Source organism: Mustela putorius, unplaced genomic scaffold, assembly GCF_011764305.1.
Source record: "Mustela putorius furo isolate JIRA1106 unplaced genomic scaffold, ASM1176430v1.1 tig00000551_pilon_pilon_pilon, whole genome shotgun sequence".
NCBI classification, from domain to species: Eukaryota; Metazoa; Chordata; class Mammalia; order Carnivora; family Mustelidae; genus Mustela; species Mustela putorius.
Window position 1 is genome coordinate 3,685,950 of NW_025421412.1, and position 19,688 is coordinate 3,705,637.

The 19,688-nt window shown below is 43.0% G+C and overlaps 1 protein-coding gene across 3 annotated transcripts in view; it reads right to left on the bottom strand.

Annotated features, from left to right (window-relative positions):
- The window catches only part of MYO16 (myosin XVI), a 481,948-nt gene that overhangs the window by 294,643 nt on the left and 167,617 nt on the right, over positions 1-19,688 (bottom strand). For all 3 annotated transcript variants that reach the window (XM_045081327.1, XM_045081326.1, XM_045081325.1), the window contains exons 10-11: positions 14,513-14,663; positions 4,870-4,980 (exon numbers count right to left, since the gene is read on the bottom strand). In XM_045081327.1, the coding sequence (XP_044937262.1) occupies positions 4,870-4,980; positions 14,513-14,663 (262 nt within the window). The remainder of the gene's footprint in view (positions 1-4,869; positions 4,981-14,512; positions 14,664-19,688) is intronic.

Consider the following 19,688-nt stretch of genomic DNA (forward strand, 5'->3'; position numbering starts at 1 on the left):
AGGTACCTGCAACGCTGGCGGCCCAAGGCTCGGTTCACGTCCCACGAAAATAGCTGTATGCTGTCTCATGGAAATATTTGTGTACACATGTTGCCAAAAAGGGACCAAGATGGTTTATAACAGTATCACCCACAAAATTCACGTAATTGTAACAGCAGAATTCAATCACCGAACAGTGGAGACAACTCCAGTGTTCTTCCACTGTAGAGTAAATAAATAAATGAGCATATATCCACATAGCAACTGATTTTAGAGGAGTAAAAATCAGCTATTGCTGCAAGGAATAGGATAGACGGTTTATCAGAAACACAACAACGAATCAAAGTGGGCAAGGGTGCCTGGGTGGCTCAGAAAGACTGCCTTCAGGGGCGCCGGGGTGGCTCAGTGGATTAAGCCACTGCCTTTGGCTCAGGTCATGATCTCAGGGTTCTGGGATCGAGCCCCGCGTGGGGCTCTTTGCTCAGCAGGGAGCCTGCTTCCCCTCCTCTCTCTCTGCCTGCCTCTCTGTCTACTGTGATCTCTCTCTGTCAAATAAATAAATAAAATCTTTAAAAAAAAAAAAAAAGACTGCCTTCAGCTCAGGTCATAATCTCAGGGTCCTGGGATCAAGCCCCACATCGGGTTCCCTGCTCAGTGGGGAGTCTGCTTCTCCCTCTCCCTCTCCTGCTCTCTCGCTTGTGCTCTCTCTCATATAAATGAATAAAATCCTTAAAAAGAAAGAAAGAAAGAAAGAAAAAGAAAGAAAGAAAGAAAAGAGGGCAGACACAAAAGAGAGCACACTGGGTGAGTCCTTTTATATGAAGTCCAGAAAAAACAACAACAACAACAAAAAGAAACAAAACAAATCTGTACCTATATATGCCAAAATCTTTTGTGATGGGTAGGGTAAACTGAGGAAGGGGCTTCTTACTATTCCATTTCTTTATGAAGCTGCTGGCTACCTAGGCATGTTCACCAAATGAAAATTCATGAAACCATACACCCCTGAGTGGTGTGTGACTCTTTACATGTTGTGATTCAAGACAACATTGACTTCAATGGAAGGACTGGCCAGGATTCTATAGCCAAGTAAAGGAGAAAAGAAAAGTAAAATGATTGAACCAAATGGGAACCTTTGTACTGAAGTATCTGAAAATTACTCAGAAAAATAAAGAAAAAAAGTAGACTGAGGGAGAAAGGAGAAATCTGCTAAGGAAGGAAAAATACGCATCCAAATATGCTTCTAAATTGCACTTTTCTATTGAGATATAATTTTTATTTTGATCTAATTAATGAAGGAATCTGAGACTGTCTTTGCAAATGTATTTTGTGATGAACAACAACAAAAAATATTCTAGAAAAGTGTGATCTGCGTGTTAACAATGGACTCCTAACATACGAGTTTATACAGGTCTATGCCATATTCTCAAGAGGCTGCTTTGATGAAAGGTAATGCTGTAAATGTTTTGCAGAGAAAATTTTTTTTTTTTAATTTAGAAAACTACAGATTTCCTTTTCCTCATCTTTCTAAACTATCGCTGTTTTACTGTTACTAGCTCACACATGTTAAGAGCTCCCCAGGGTCTATAAGCTTGAGTGGAATGACAGGGAATGGCACGAAAGGGATTGTATATGGCGGGTGCATCTTTGGATTCCAGGCTAGGGGGCAGTGTCATCTGGGGGGAAATGCGTCTGTCCTCCTAATTTCAAATAGCCTCCTACTGAGAGATACTTCAGCTTCTGACACAAGCTGGTCAACTTTAGCCTCCTGAGCTGCCCCTACAAAAAAGACCTACTAAACCCCAGTGGGGCCCCTGGAGGGGAATGTTCCGTTAGTAAGTGGCTCAGCTGAGCCAAGCTGCCTACCTAGCTAACCAGATGTAACAGGAGCCTGTGTTTATTTGGGGGGTTTCTTTCTTTATGAGTGTTGAGTCCCACCAGTTGTGGTTACAAAGAGAATATTACCTTCACGTTTATGTGCCATCCAAAAGAAACTTGATTGTGTATTCTATTTCCGCTGTCCTATGTGACAGTGATTATTCAGAGAAAGAAATGCCTTTATTCTCTGCATTATTTAGCAAGTAAATGTCTCAATTCTTACAATTCATTTTGTTGGATGGTTTGGGCTCATCCTTCTGCTATGCGCTATGTGGAACCTTTGCAATCTGACATCCAAATGAAATAATATATATGTACTTAGAGAAAAGGGCAAGTTATGTTTGCTCCTGGGTTTCGGCAAGGAAAGACAGAGGGAAAGGGGAGGAAAGGGAAGGCGACTTACTGACCTTCTCGAAAGATCACCTTATAACTAGTCAGATTACAGCAAGAAGAGATGAAAATGCCGGTTAGACATTACTTTAGCAGACACGTGTTATGTTGGCCCCGATGGGCGATGGCAGCAGCGGAGGGCCCCTCTGTGTACATTCTGAAAGGAGGGCTGCTAAGATTTGCAGGGGAGTCAGATGTGGGACACCAAAGAGGGATCAGTCCCGACACTTGAACCAGGCACTTCAGCCTGAACCTGGGAGAAGAGTAAGAGGGCCGGGGAGGGGCGTGTCGGGGGAGTGGGCGCGGAGGTCCGCAGACCATCTCTGAACACCACAGCCACTGAAACCAGTGTTTTTGTATTTGTGGGAAGGAACACTTCTGTTTCCAGTGCATCATGAACTGATACTTTTGTAAAATGTGATACAAGTGAATTCCTGTAAACATGGCATTGAAAAAGACAAAGATCCACAAAATGCAAACCTGGATTCTTATTAGACTCAACAGACAGCAACGAAACTATCAACTTGTCATAAGAGGTTCTAAATGCTTACTCTCACAGCAGAATGGTAATAAAAAGTTCATACTTCCAATGGTCCACAGGTTACACTTTAAGAATCACTTGTTATTATTCAATCAATAGTGTTTAAGTGGCTTGTCTATCCATTAAAGGCGCGTTCAAATAACCTGGCTCAGAGCACTTATCACAAAATTGATCTGAGACGATTAAGCTCTTCCATATTTCAGGTGTGGGAGAGGAAAAGCATGTCTCCTGCAGCGGCAAATGTGCATTTGATGTGAACTTTAGCAAAGCAGGATCCGGAAAGAAAGAGAAACCCAGTGGGCAGAAATGACCTAAGAAGATGGCCCAGTGTGGGGAGGAATTGGAGCCGTGATTCCGATAAACAGATCGGAAGTACTTGTCCCTTGAGATTGGAAAGTGCTTGACCAGGCCTCCCAGGGAGCAAACCCAGCATGGATGCATCCCAGCGTCTAGCACAGCACCGGACACCATCAAATCACCAGTGAGGGAGATCATCACGAGCCCTGAGAAGATCCACTGTGACTTCATCAGAAAGGGCTGGGGAGGTTTACTTAAAGATTGAAGAACTCCCAGTGGGAGTTTATAAAGCTAAGTGTTTATTCCATGCGGTAGAAAGAAAAGCTTAGGGGGAGGAAAAACAGACCAAGGAAAATCCTGACACGGGCAGAAGGGCTGTCGCCCGGGGGCTGAGGGCATCAGCTTGTATCTGGGGCCCAGATCGTGTATGAAGATTGCGGCCATCTTCCTGTGAGAAGTGACACGCCACAAAGATGCTCTAAGACTGGGAGTGTCAAGATCACATTTGTTCATGATAAGAATGACTCTAAGGGAACAAGATCTCCTCAGCAGGGTCAGGAGGCTGTTGAGAAGAGATGGCGAAGGCCTTGATGAGGACGGCGACCACCGGGGTGAGGGTAGGTCACGTGGACGTTGGGGAGACAGAGGCACTGGAGAAGCACGAAGGAAATAAAGAAACACAACACAATTCAAGCAATGGCCTCTGGTAACTCGGTAGGGAGGAGGAGGAGGAGAACGTACAGGAGAAGGATCTGCACCACGTTGGCAAAGGTGAGAAGATGGAATAAAACTAACACACAAATAACGGGGCCGTCCCGGAGAGCGGAGTCATCAGCTTTCACCACTTTATGCCAAGGACTCAATCCCGATCATTTTGATAGAAGCATTTAATTCTAAGTGTATTGACGGTGGCAGGCAATTTATCCAAGCATTAAGATGCTGCACTGAATTTTCATAGGCTAATCAGCACCTGACGATTTATTACTTATAAGCAAATCTCAGACTTAGCATTTACATGAAAATTACTTAATCAATTTCTCAGTAGACTGGTGGGGGGAGAGTGTTATCAAAAAGAATTAGCACATATGGGCATCATCAGATTTCTCTACAGACGTTCTGATTGAATTGCTTTCAGCTGAATATCACAAAATCAAGCAGAGGGAGACAGACCGACGGACAGAGATGGGGACTGAGACGACATGGTGTCTAAATTGTTCTGCATGTCGGATGAAATAACACATATAAAGCGGGCTAGAAGCACAGCAGATTGATTCTCTGTGTTATTTGTCATCTGAGTCATACATTCATATCCTGCTATCAGAGTTTGGTGTATAGATTATTTACTTGACAAACAAAGCATTTCCTGATAACTTAAAGGGACGACAGACTCCTTTCATGCTCATAGAGACAACACCCTCCCAGCCCAGTGCCCTCTCGCTCTCCAGATCCAGCAGGCTAAGTAAAGTACAGGAAACAAACAGCCGTTTTAGAAGTGACTTGCAGATCCTCCTGTTTCTAGCAAGATCTTCCACAGCAACCTCGACAACAGGAAAGCCATCAGCCCGCAGGGTATTAACTTTCACTTAACAGCTCTGAAATTTGGATCTTTGCTGAACTTGCTTTAGAACTGAATCAGAATGAAGCTGAATGCTGAGAAATCAACCTTACGCTATCAGCAAGACCAGAAACAATGGTAAGCCCTCTCCTTGTGACGTCGGCAGCACAGAGCGGGGACATCGGCAGCAAGACAAAGCAGCACCCAAAGCCGGCTCAAGGGCACTTACGTATATCTGATTGTTCCCAAAGCGCTTCTGAATCTCGTAAAGCAGGGTGCCATCGTTCAGCTCACTGAGCGTCGCCAGGTCATCGCTGGGAGCGGGAGGCATCAGCTTGACCTGGGAAGACAAACAAAAAGATCAATTCTAATTGCTTTCCAATCAACTCTCTTCACAGTTGGATGTTCCATTTCCTATTTATGTCAAACGCTTAGAGACCACGTGAGTTTGAAACCATTATTAAAAAACGAGATGGTGGGCTGCCTGGATGGCTCAGTGGGTGAAGCCTCTGCCTTCAGCTCAGGTCATGATCTCAGAGTCCTGCATTGGGCTCTCTTCTAGCCAGGGAGCCTGCTTCCTCCTTCCTCTCTCTCTTTCTCTCTCTGCTTGCCTCTCTGCCTACTTGTGGTCTCTGTCTGTCAAATAAATAAAAATCTTAAAAAAAAAAAAAAAAAGAGATGGTTCACGTAGAAGAAGGAACAAAAAAATTCCAAAGCCACAGAGAGATGTCTTCAGATGACAGTTTCTGTCCTGTGCCCACGACCGTGCACAAGTGCTCGCACACACGCTAACCCCAAAACCCCCAGTGCCATCTTCCATCCTGCAAAGGCATCAGTCTGCCAGAACCATTCCAGCACGTTGACTTTCCTAGTCCCCACTCAAAACGTAGACTGCTCTGAGCTGCCCTGCGTCCTCTACGCCCGGCAGCTGAAAAGCTCACGTGTCTGCAGTGTTTCCAAAGCTAAAGCAGAACTTCTCCCATTACTGTTGTTGGCATGCTGAAGGAGCCGGTGAGCCTGGAATGTAGCTTCCGCACACATGGGGGAGGAGGCCAGATTTTGAAAGACTCTAGAATTTTGGCTTGGGATTTTTATTCTTCTCTACATGACTCCTACAATGAAAGTAGCTGTGAGAGTCAGATAATTCTGTCATAAAGAAAAACATGATTCCCTGTGATAGAGTTATAAAACTGCCAAATATTTCAATTAAAAAAGATGAATTTGGATGATTTAATTGGGCAAAAACCTATAATTTGCAAGTTCAGAATTGACCATGTTTAATTTTACCTATACAAGGTAGGTTGTGCAAAGCAGACCCTTGATCTGTGAGGACAGCCTTGGTTTTCTTTTGTCAAACACAGAGGAGCCAAAGACGAAGAATACTCTTATCCATGCCTCTGTGAGTTCATCGGTGTCCATGGTGAATTTTTAACAACAGCAAGCTTATTTTGTATCATTACGTTCATGTCTGTATTCTGTATCAACATTCCCCTTTTGTATTGTATTTGCACTACATTTCTTATCCTCGGATGTATCACTGTTAAAGAATTTGGACTTAAATATTACTGTTTATCAGCTAGGTGTTTATAGCATTGACAGATATGGAACATTAAAAAAAAATCTAAGTGTAGGGTGATCTCTCTGCTGTGAATGACGGATTCGCAAAATGGAATCTTTCTCAGGAGTTCATAAATTCAAGTCTGTGCTCTCCCAGGCTTCCTCTAATCCTAATGTACTCACAATGGAACCTCAGATTCTTTCCTGGGAATCTCAAGTGATCAGAAGAGTGGTTTGTCATGTCTCCCACTTAGAAGGGTATAACCCAATGGGCTCTGGTATGGGAAATATCACCATTTGGGTAAGTGGCAAACACCATATTCCAAGAGAAAGTTGTTTGTGTATTAAAAATTAGTTTGTACCCCAGGGTTCATAGAGCAATGGACACAGTTACCAAACAGTAGAAAGAGCCAAGATGCCCTTCAACGGACGAATGGATAAGGAAGATGTGGTCCATATACACTATGGAGTATGATGCCTCCATCAGAAAGGACGAATACCCAACTTTTGTAACAACATGGACGGGACTGGAAGAGATTATGCTGAGTGAAGTAAGTCAAGCAGAGAGAGTCAAGTATCATATGGTTTCACTTACTTGTGGAGCATAAGGTATAACATGGAGGACATGGGGAGACGGAGAGGAGAAGGGAGTTGAGGGAAATCGGAGGGGGAGATGAACCATGAGAGACGTGGACTCTAAGAAACAAACTGAGGGTTTTGGAGGAGAGGGGTGGTCAGGCGTTGGGTGAGTCTGCTGGTGGGTATTACGGAGGGCACGTATTGCATGGAGCACTGGGTGTGGTGCATAAACAATGTATCTTGGAACATTGAAAAAATAAAACAAAATTTAAATATAAAAAATAATAAAAGACTATGGCAGAAGTAAAATAAACATATAAAAAATCAATTTGTAAAGTACTGCAGACTGCATAAAGGTCAAGAAAAAGCCTCTCTTCTCCCCATACCGTGCATACACTCAGCCAACACCCTGAGTTCATTTTCTTTGCTTTTGCACATTTTAAAGAAATAGGCCTCAACATATGGTTCAGAATTAACCTGTATGGAGCATAGCACATAGTCTCATTAACATTAGCTGACTAGGGCATTTTAATTAGCCACAGGCATAGCTGGAAGACTTCAATACTGTCAGAAATATTCACTTAACTAGTCAAGAGTAGAATCTGAAAGTTGGTACTCGGGGCTGATAAAAATGGAAGTCAAACGTCCCGCCTCTCCTGATACTCTCCCTGCTGGTCAGAATCAGTCCTGGGATCGTGGGTAGGAGTTGTTCTTTTTTCCACACTAAACACTTAGCTCTACTTAAGAGTCTCGTAGGGGAACCTGGGTGTCTCAGTGGGTTAAGCCTCTGCCTTTGACTCCAATCAGGATCCCAGGGTCCTGGGATCCAGCCCCGCATCAGGCTCTCTGCTCGGCGGGGAGTCTGCTTTCCCCTCTCTCTCTGCCTACCTCTCTGCCTACTTGTGATTTCTATCAAATAAATAAATAAATAAAATCTTAAAAAAAAAAAAAAAGAGTCTGGTAAGCCCAGGATGCCTCGGGGGCAGTGACCAGCAGTCCCCTCCACCCAGGCAGCGTTTTGTGCTGCGTTTTCCACCAGTCACGCTGACCTGGGTAAAAAAACTTACACACCGAACTGAGCTTTCTCACTTAAAAAAATGCTACAGAAGTGTGTCTCAGGCTCCGATTCTTTTTGTACTAATAGGGATGACTGTGTGTAAATCTCAGTGGTGTATCTCCCCGGATGGGGGGCCCTGAGCCTTTCTCTTCCCCAACGTTACTAAGTCACTTTCCGTCATCGCTTATGATATAAAAGACGATGGTGTGTCCCTTGCGGGAGGCCGTGAGGGTGAGTCTGTGTGGAGGCCTGGCAAGTGTCTGCTCTGTAGATAAGTGTGCAGTGACGGGGTGTGTCGTTACCTAGACAGACAGATGCAGAGGGTCGTGCGCACCAGAGGCAAACTTGCTGCCAACTTCCCTGAGCACCGCCTTCGGAGAAAGGAGGAGGTGAGCATCTGCCGACGACCCCGGCCAGGGTCCGCAGCTCTCAGCGGAAACCCTCAGCTCTCATCCGCTCTAAAACCCAGATTTCACATTCACAGATCCCTTTTTTGGGAAAGGATCTTCTCTGAAGTAGTAATTTAAAAAATTTTGAAATTTATGGATATAGTTCCGACCTCCTTAACCAGGAGATGCAGAACTTAAAGCCCAGAGAGGCTGCACAGTTTCCCTGGGTCACACAGCAGCTAGGTCAGAAGGAGAAGCTGAGACAATCCCCGTCGGGGAATAGTGGAGAAAGTCTAGCCGATAACGGATAATCCGGCAACATATTCAGTCCTTCGCAGGTCCGCTTCTTGCTCAGGGGCTCTTTGCCAGGCACATGCTAGAGGGGAGACCAGAGAGGGAGCAGAGCGCTGAGGTCTTACACTCTTACAGTCTGCTGGCAGAGAAGGAAGGACGCAAGTAAGAAACTCCAGTCCTGAAAAGTGTAGGGGGGAGAACTGGAGGGTGCTCTGAAGAGTGAGAGTGCCCTCCCGCTGGGGGTCTGAGAAGTCATCTCCCATGAGGTCACAGCAAAGCTGCGCCTGGGCCTAAGGCTGCGAGGCCAGCCCGCGGGCTCGAGGAGGAGGCGCGCAGGGAGAGGGGAGAAAGCCGTAAGGGCCATGAGGTCCTGTGAGCGGCAGAGCTGGAGGAAATGGGACCCGTGGCGGCGGAGGGGGAGAGAGGTGCGCGGGAAGACAGGGCGGCTGCTGGGACGGCTGGGCGAGGAGCTGCCAGGCTCCCGAGGGTGGGGATTCGCGGCGTTTACAACTCAGACCCGCAGAGGAGGTCGAAGCAATACTTACACTGATGCAACTGCATCGTACTTGGGATCACAGATGCAAGTGTGTGTCCTTAGACAGGAAAGTCATTCAGAAAATAAGTACCAACGGGAAAGGATGTATTTCTAAGGAATTAAAAACCTACTGGCTGAAGTCTTTATACACAGACATAAAAGGAAATTTTCATTATCAATCGAGAGACGGATGTATATATCTTTTTTTTCCAGTGTCTCTGCAAGCATTTCCTGAACATACAAAAATGTACACACCTCCTTGCACACAGATATGCACCCCAGAAAACAGATACAGATGTGCATATGTATATCTATGCATATTATACATCCATGTTAGTACACATATATATACATGTTCATGCATGTTCATGATATGGTACAAGCCAACAGTGGATTGCAATAGCTTTGAACAATCCAAAAATAAGACAAGAGGCTTCATCAAGGTAGTATACATATTCCCCTCCCAAAGTATCACAAAAAAGAGACAAATTAAGAGCAAGATTTTTTTCTCTAGAAGAAATGGATTTCATTTCTTCTATAATAAACTTCCTTTTCTAACTACAGCTCTAACCAGCTCAATGCAAATTTCTGGGGTTCTGTTTAGAAAAAGCATGGAGAGTACTAACAGAAGTCGGCATTCGTTCCGACAAGCCCGGAAGAGTTTTTGCAGACATCTCGTTGGGGTTCTTAAGGATTTCCAGCCACAGGGTCACAGCTGTTCCCTGGGTTAGGGAAACTGTGAAACTGACAGCCAACATGTGAAGACACCCTCGTCTGTGTGCACTAAGGAAATGTGACACGTTGTCTGAAAACAGAACAGACCCCAGCTCGTACATAGCACCATCCGCAAAAACCATCCGCGCCTAAAGATTCAGAAGCCCGGGGACACCTGCTAGCAAGTGGAGAGGAAAAGAAAAAGACACCTCTGAGTATCTCTATGCTCTAGTTGTAGACTCCGTAATGTCTACTGCCCACGTCCACCTAGCAAAGACAACAGAAGGCAAAACAGAGATGGGGTAAATACATAAAAAGGATTAACGTCCCCCCTCTAGGGCTGACCACTATGATTTCTATGGACATACGTTTCTCTATCTCTGTAAGAGGAGACATCTAGAACATAAATTAGATATAGTTCAGGACAGAAAGTCGGGACAAACTTCAGAGAAACACTTGGAGAAATGTTTCGAGATCCAAAGGGAGCTTAACGTTTGGGAATATTCTGACTTCCCCAGTTCCTGGTCTCCCCTTGTCCACACCGCACGGAGAGCCGTTCCCTTTACTGTTTTGTTTGTTTGGGGCTTTTCCCTCTGGGAGATGAGCAGTCTGTGCGCAGAGACCACACGTCTGGCAGATAAAAGCGGTGGTCTGACAAATGGGAGAAAAGCCAGAGTATCTTGAGGAGAGGAAAGAACCGAATATTCATGAATTAAGAGGAAAGAGGAAGTCAGGGAAAAAACTAGCTGACCTGGGTGGTCCTAGCAGAGAATAAGGTAATAATCTGACAAATACTAAGTTTTCCAAAACTTAAGCTCATCACCATGGCTAGACAGCATTTTAGCTATTCCCTCCTGCTCTTGTTATCCTGTTAGATGTTTCCACCACAGTAAAACCTACCAGGTCCTTTCACTTACTGGTGCTTTGACATGCCAAGGATTTATACTTTCGTGTGCATGGAGATAGGTGTGTCTGTGGACCACAGAAAGAGAATTCTCACCAATCTTCAAAACTCTTGTACCAACATGCAGCCGGGAACCCCCTCTCCTGTTCATACAACCATCACAGGTCCGCGGGCTCTCCTGCCGTGCCCCCAACACAGAACAAGATCCAGAGTAAAAGAAACACTTGTGATTCTCAGCCATTTGCTTAGAGTTCTGAAGTTTGGCCATTTTGTAATTTATGGGGTGCCTAGGTGGCTCAGTCGGTTAGGCATCCCACTCTTGGTTTTGGCTCAGGTCATGATCTCAGGGTCATGGGACAAGGCCCTGTACAGGGGACTCTGCAGTCGGCGGGGAGCTGCTCTTCAGCCCCTCCCCTGCTTGCACACATGCATATGCACCCTCTCTCCCAGATGAATAAACAACTCCTTAAAAACAAAACCTTAATCTGTAAATTGAATATAAGTCAAGCGATGAAGAGGGATAGTAACTCGCCCACAGTGGTATTTTGAGGATTAAGACAATGCAGGCGAATGCATGTTTAAGCACTGCAATGTTCACATAAAGTATAATTCTGTATTATTAGTGTTTGAAGTCACCTACACTTGCATTGATGAAAATAAATTCTGTGGGTGCGTTGACTGGAATTACATCAAGAGCAGTTAAATTCAGCCATTCTGGCAAAAGCTACCATACAGTCAGTGTATATCAATAACAATGAAAATATAAATACATCTTACTGCATTTTACTCTGTTCTTGGTAAATGTATGATAAGCCCTCATTTCTGTCAGCTTCCTAGCAACCCTGTGAGACCTATACCATGTACCCATTTCACAGATGAAGCTGATGAGGTCAAGGAACCTCTGAGTCATAGACTTTCAGCAGCAGACGTAACCAAAGCACCTGCCTTTCTCTGAACTCCCAGGCTAATATGCCTTCACTCAGTGGCATAAAAATTGGAATTTCAAGCGTGAACGAAATTTAAAGAAATATATTCACAGAGGAAGGAAGTGAAGGGAGAGGGAAAGAAGTCAGACGATCAGAGTGAAGGGAGAATGCAGGGGGAGGAGCAAAGGGGGAAGGAAGACTGGAAAGGAAATCAAAGGAGGAATGTCTTGCACTTTTAGGCAACTTTCTGTCTTCTCAGAGATATTATGTGTTCATTTTGGTGATTATTGAAACCCAAAAGTTTAAATCAAGCCTTGAAATATTCCCTCACACAGTAACCATTTGATAAAACCTACATTTTATAAAAATCTGGAAGAAGAGATTCTGTGGGTTTTGTTTCAATTTTTTACAAAAATGTCTCCATTATGTACTTCTCCCTAAGATGTTCCTCAGAATGTTCTTGTTTTGACGAGTCTTTTTTAAAACACTTTTAAAGTATAACTCGGTCAGTGGATTGTTGGTCTTCCTTGGGAGAGAATCACCGACGCACCTCACGGCCAAGGAGAGAGGCCCGTGGTGCCCACAGAGGGCAATGAGAACACGTGAATGTTCCATCAATAATGTATGAACACAAAACCTGAAAAACACAAAACCTGAAAAACTGAACATGACTGCAACTGCCTTTAAGGTCTAGGATGCAACTATAAATTGTATAATTACAAAGAGTTTACATTAAAATCAGAAAGGCCATTCTATAAGGGTTAAACCTGGTATCATGTTGTGAGTGTCCTCTCTTTTTTAAAGATTTTAATTAATTAATTAATTAAAGATTTTATTTATTTGGGAGGGAGAGAGAGAGAGAACATGTGGTGTTATTGGGGGGAGTGGCATAGGGAGAGAGAGAATCTCAAACAAACTCCCCACTGAGCACAGAGCCCCATGAAGGGCTCCGTCTCAGGACCCAGGGGTCATGACCTGAACCGAAACCAAGAGCTGAACGCTTAACCAACTGGACTGCCCAGGCACCCCTAATATCTTGAGTTTTCAGAGCAGTTTTAGATTCACAGCAAAGCTGAGAGGGACAGAGATTTCCCATGCGTGCACAGCCTTCTCCAGCATCAACACTCTCCACCAGAATGATGACATTTGTTACAGCTGCACCTCCATGGACACGTCACCATCACCCCAAGTCCATGGGGTACATCGGGGCTCACTCTGGGTGTTGTACATTCTGGGGTTTTATACACATGTGGAATGACACACACCCATCTCTGTAAAATCATAGAGGGCAGTTTCAATGCCCTAACACCCCCCTAGACTCCACCTCTCCACCCCTCCCCACACCAGCCCAGGCAGCCTGTGAACTTGTACAGTCTCCATGGTTTGGCCTTTTCCGGAATGTCAATTACTAGAATCATACACTGTACACCCTTTTCAGACCAGCTTCTTTCACTCAGTAATATGCATTTAAGGTTATAGGAAGTTCATAGGACCCTTGAGAAAGTTAAGAAAGAACTTGGCTTTCCATCTTACTAACATTTAATTTGCCTACTACAGCAGATAAGCTGCTTTCCTCCAAATTCATGTGTGGAGGCTCTCAATGCGACTCTTTGGACATGGGGTCTTAAGGAGGCAATGAAGGTTAGAGAAGGTCATAGGGGTGGGTCCCTGATCCCATCGGATTGGCACACTTCTGAGAGACACCGGACAGTTCCTTCCTCTCTCTGTTTCCTCCCCCGCTCAACCCCCATGCGAGGACACCAGGAGAAAGCAGCCAGGAAGGGGACGTTCATCAGAAACCTTAACAGCTGGCACCTTGACCTTGTACTTCAAGTCTTCAGAACTGTGAAAAATAAGCATCTGCTGCCTAAGCTACCCAGTGTTAGTATTTGTTACAGTAGCCTAAGATGACAAATACACCTGCTGAAATTTTAAAGTATCTCAAAATTAAAAAACATGTTTATTAGTTATGTTTAAATAACAAAATTAATGAAACTAAATCTTGAAAAGATGCCCTTAGAAAAATCTAGCTAAAATGTCTTTAATATATTCAAAATTAGATACCGTGAAACAAACCAGTTTCAAGGATTACTCTGACATTTATAAAATTATTCTTCCATTTATAAAACATGAAGCATTTAAAGATCATTTATTTCTCTAGGGAAATGTACTGTTTTCTATAGCCCCAAGCTCACCAGACTGATCTCCCATAACCTGGGCACTGTGGCACACACATTACCCCCTCCCCAACAAACACACACAGAATACACCAAGAGATACTTCCAAAAACCATACTTTATATAATAATCAAAAGGAGGACTAAGTCAAGCAGAGAGAGTCAATTATCATATGGTGTCACTTATTTGTGGAGCATAACAAATAGCATGGAGGACATGGGGAGTTAGAGAGGAGAAGGGAGTTGGGGTAAATTGGAAGGGGAGGTGAATCATGAGAGACTGTGGACTCTGAAAAACAATCTGAGGGGTTTGAAGGGGCGGGGGGAGGGGAGGTTGGTACCAGGTGGTGGGTATTATAGAGGGCACGGATTGCGTGGAGCACTGGGTGTGGTGCAAAAACAATGAATACTGTTACTCTGAAAAGAAATAAAAAATTAAAAAAAAAAATAAAGGACTAAAGACATAATCAGAAATATTCAGGAAGTAGTGTACTGGCCAAGCTTACATTCCTGATATGTAAGTCAAGATAAATATACAATTCAAATCCCTGTACAGCACAATAGCAGCTATGTTTGTTCATGCTCAGTATAATATAACAGCTTATATATGGGAATTTAAAAAACTATTAACATTTGCATTCATGAATCTTTCTTTGAATGGAAATTGTGGGTGTTTGGTTTCAAAATGTTGGATTTTAAAGCATGATGTAATAAACAGGCATGGAGTAAAGGTATACTTACCGGCTCAGGTTTCGTGGGGCCATTCACGGTAGCATTTTCAGGGATGCTGTCTTGAGACTGTCGCTTGCATAGACCTTTCGTGGCATCTTTGAACATAATGTCTTTCTCCAGCATACTGTCTTGCTTGGCAATCGGCAACACCAGGGGACTGCTACAGAAAATAATCAATACTATAATTAGTCTTCCACCGACATTGCCGTATTAATCAAGAAGGACCGCAACAGGACAGTTCCGTTATAGGAAGTTGTTTTATGCAGATAAGAAACCATGTCTCAACACAGAGGGGGAAAAAACAATCAATGGGGGGTCTGTCAACTTTTCTATTCGCTCTAACTTCCATTCAATTTCAACTTTAAAAGAAAAATATATTCACTTCAACTTGAGAAGAAAATGTTTACAAATGTATATAGGACTGTAGGAGACAAATCAATAAGCAATTTATAAGCTAAGGGTGAACATATGACTGAACTAAGCAGGATATTTAGATGTGAAAGTGAATGCAAACAAGTGAAGGCACAAATTATACAATTAATTAAAATATTGCTCATATACAACCCAAAATATGTTATGGAATCATGGGCAATATTTAGAGTTTGTAACAAAATAATAACAGGGGCATTAGAGAGGAATGATGTGCTCAAGGATTCCAATATTGCAAACGATCACTCATTACTTCATTCATTACAGCTCAAACTAGGCAAAAAAAGTAAAAGCTACTTCATTTTTTGTTGTCGTTCCATAGACATCATTGACAAAAGAAAGGCATTATTATGTAACGTCCATAAAAAAATAGGCACAATCTAAAAGTTTAATTTGCATTATAACAGTTTATGATAGTAAGATTTAAATAAGCATTTCCCTAAATGTTACCATATGAGCAGAAATACGTACATATTTAATCAAGCGAAATATGCATAAATGTAATTATTTCATGTATTCTATAATAGCACTTGTGATTCTAATTAATGTTTAAATGTACTTTTTGGTTTAAAAAAAATTCAGGTGTATTAAAGTATTATCCACTGTGTGAGGATGGCCATGCTGTACGTGTCTATGTCAGATACACATAGAGTTACATGCGGTTAATTATGGGTGCGTGTAACCCACGTCACCAGGAATATACAGGATTTCTGTCACTCCTGACCATCTCCTCTTGCCTGCTCCAGGGAACCCACTGTCTCCACCTGCCTCCTGCTCCTTGTAACCACTTATTATTACTTCTTTCTCTGTAGTTTTGCCTTTTCTAAACTGTCATTTAGGGGATCATAGAGCGAGCCGCTGTTAGCATCTGCCTTTGTTGACTTAATACGTGCTTTCGAGCACATTCACGCTGCTTTATACACAACGGTTTGGTTTTCAGCGCTGAGTGGTGGTCTCCTGGGGGACACACTACACTTGGGCTCTCCATTCACCGAACCTTTGGGCTTGTCCAGTTGTTGTCAACCATGAGTGAAGCGTCTGTCCACATTTGCATGCAGGTGTTTGAGCAGACGTGTGCTTGCCTTCATCTTGGTTAGAAACCTAGAAGGAACTCCAAGCAGTCTCCAACGTGGTGCTCCCACCAGCAGCGCGTGGGCATTCCCCTGGCTTCCCGTTCTTGCCAACACCTCTCTCTCTCTCTTCTTACACCGGTTCTAGCAGGGATGTTAGTGGCTTCTCACTGTGGTTTCAAACTTTCATTTTAAGATGCTTATCCGGCATGAGAATCTCTCCTCTGGTAAAATGTGAGTTCAAACCTTCATTGCCAGAATACTGACTTCATATATTCTGGTTTCAAGTCCGTGGTCAGGTACGTACATGGCAAATATCTTCTCCCAGTCTGTGTCTCACATTTTTATCTTCTTTACAGTGTGTTTCAAAGACTTTTTTTTTTTTTTTCCTATGCCTTGGGCTTCTTGTGTCTTATCTAAAAATTATTTTCCTAACCCAAGGTCAAAAGGGTTTTCTCCTAGGTTTTATTCCAGCAATTTTATAGTTGTGTGCTTTACATTTGGGTCTACGATGCACTGTGAGTGGTTTTCACATACGGTGCTATGTACACGTCAGGGGCTGTTCCATTTTCATACGGGCATCCCAATCATCCCAATGTTTCAGCACCATTTTTGAAAAGAACATCTTTCCCCAGCCACTTATCTAGGATGCCTTTGTTAAGATTCAACTGGTGATATAAGTGTGGGTCTATCTGGGGTTGTTCCATTGTGTTCCGTTGATACAACAGTCTAGTCTACACCAATATCACATGGTCTTGATTAATGTACCTGCACAGATAAGGCTTGAAACCAAGTACTTGGACTCCTCCAGCTTGGTTTTCTTTTGTTTTAGCTATTCAGGATCATTAGCATTTTCATATAGATTTTAAAATCTACTTGTCAGGGTTTATAAACATGCCTACTGGGGCTTTGATTAGCGTTCTGCTCAGCTGAACGGGAAAATTTACATATGAACAATGTTGAATTCCATCATCCAGAAGCACAGCACCTCTCTCCATTTATTTTGATCATTAATTTCTCTCAGTATTTTGTAACTTTTGGCATTAAAGTCCTGCAAATAATTTGTTAGATTTATTTTGATGTTTTAGTATCATGACAAATGAATTTTTTATTTCAACCTCCTGTTGCTGACTATAGAAATGCAAATGATGAATACTGTTATGCTGAAAATAAATAAACTTAATTAAAAAAATAAAATTAAAAGAAAAAAAAGAATACAAACTCTGGGTAGACTAACATTCATAGGGGAGGAAGAGAGGAATGAAGGGCTTCTTCCAGTAACCACAAGGTCGCACTGTTTGTGGCCATCTCTGGGCCTTATTTTCCAGCCGTATACCAAGTCTAGAAATGCGTGGATAAAATCGGAGCAGTGAATGGGCTGCATGAGTGCTGGGGTTGAGGGAAAGGTCTGAGGAATAGCTAAAGAACATATTTACAGAAATGTGAAATCTTGAGGTCTGGATGACGAAGTTTTACCCAATGGGAGATTTTTGAAGTAGGTGAGAAGGCCTGTTGATGGGAGACAGAGCGCATTATAGATGCATTCTCTGAAACCAATCTGTGAGAAAGGCCTCTGCTGAGGGATTTCTAGCATGAGACACACATACACGTGCCATGGTTTGTGTTGCAGGAGAGAAACCTGGCCAGGAGTCCAATGTTCTTTCAAGCAAGAAGCAAACGCTGCCCCAAGCAGCAGAGAAGCCAGTGCTCTTCCCTTGCTGTTTGCTCCGTGGTCCCTTTGAGCTGCCTGAGGGCCCACGCGACTAAGGGCACGTGTTTGCAGCCTGATGCGCTGGGCAGCAATGGAGCAGGGCCCTGGCAGACTAACCCTCCCAATAGTGTGATTATTAATTTTTAAAAATTCACTATAAAATGAGAATGCTTTAAACGCTTGTAAAATTTTCACATCCAGATCTGCGGGAATCCCACTAGTGATAAGGTATTCATAACTTCAAAGACGCTGTGTTTCTTCCATGAACAACTGTGAAACAGCACCTGCTGTCCTAACTTGCAGTCACCATTCCTGGAGCTCCCAGGGTGTGTCCTCTGCTTCGCTGACATGAGAACCCTTCAAACATCTGAAGACCACTGCACTTTCTCTGTATTTTCCAGACTGTGAGTGGACCGCCATTAACACATTGTAATAATTAGATGGAATTTAATGCATGATAATCTCCATTCTAAGGACTCAGACATATTAACTCCTATTAACAGCAGTATAAGGAATATCTACTTTTCCACTTATTTTTTAGGTGAGTACACTGGGAAAGAAAGAGAAGAATGGGCTGAGGACACACAGCGCGGCAGGAGTGGAGGTGGGACTTGAGATCCAAAGCTTGTATTTTTTTTTTTTTGACAGAGAAAGAGAGACAGACACAGAGGGAACACAAGCAGGGGGTGGGGCTCGATCCTGGGACCCTGGGATCATGATCTGAGTCACCCAGGAGCCCCCAGAGTTTGTATTCTTAACCCCCCCAGTCACGCTGCCCACATCCAGAATCCACCCTCACACCCACCTGATTATCTCCTTACTTATCCCCTGAATGTCAATCACCTCTTTTTCTGCTTTGTCAGAAAGTCTTCAAAGAAAAACTAGAGAGGTTTGGCATATACCCTCCCGGTGTTTTGAGTATAAAGCGATGAAGAAAGCAGTGGTTTGACCAGTCAGGTAGAAACTACATAATGTCACCAATTAAAAAGGATTTCCAAAAGGAAGACAATAATTTTTAAGTAATCATTGCTATTTATTTACAAAAATACCTAAAATGCTCTTTTCCTATCTCAAACCTAATCACAGCATTAACAGCAGGATCAATTCTATTTCTAAATGAGAGGTGCACTTGGAAAGAAGATTGATCCAGGAATACAGGGACCTCACGCTAAGTCAGGTTTTGCTTTGCTTTGCTTTGTTTTAAGAGAGGGAGAGAGAGAGGGCGAGAGGGGCGGAGGGAGAGGCGGAGAGCATCTTGGGCAGGCTCTATGCCCAGCACAAAGCCCAACGCCAGGCTTGATCTCAGGACTCTGAGATCATAATCTGAGCCAAAATCAGGAGTTAGACACTTCTCCCACTGAGCCACTCAGGTGCCCCTAAGATAGTTTTTACCTCAAGTTGGAAATCACCTGACCCTATAAGCCTTCAAAATCTTTGGGCCACATTTTGGCTTTGCAAATGCGGGGGTTAGATGAAGCAGGATCTTAGTGTACGCCAAGCCCTATAGATCTATGCTGTTACTACCTAATACCTCGTTATGTGTTATCTCACCCATATATTTGAAGATCACTTACACATTCAATAATATCATATATAATATGCTAGATCTTTTACTAAAAATAATTGTGAGTAACTAGTTAAAAATACTCTCATTCATGTAAGAAAAAATGACTCTAAATAATACAATTGGATCGAATGACTACTTATTTGTCATACACGTATTTTCTGTAAGAAAATACAAAACAGGCACTTTGGCTGATGGCATGGGATACTGTTTTAAAGGTTTATGGAAAACTCTTCTTTACATTTCTTCCCACTTTCAAAATGAAATACATTGTATCCGAAATCATTGTGATTAACAGTATTCACCCAAGACAACTTCTACATATTTAAATTTTCACCAGTTATCCATTTGTACACTATGAACATGTATTAAAATGTCATTTTTTTATAAAAAACAATAATTTTTAAGTAA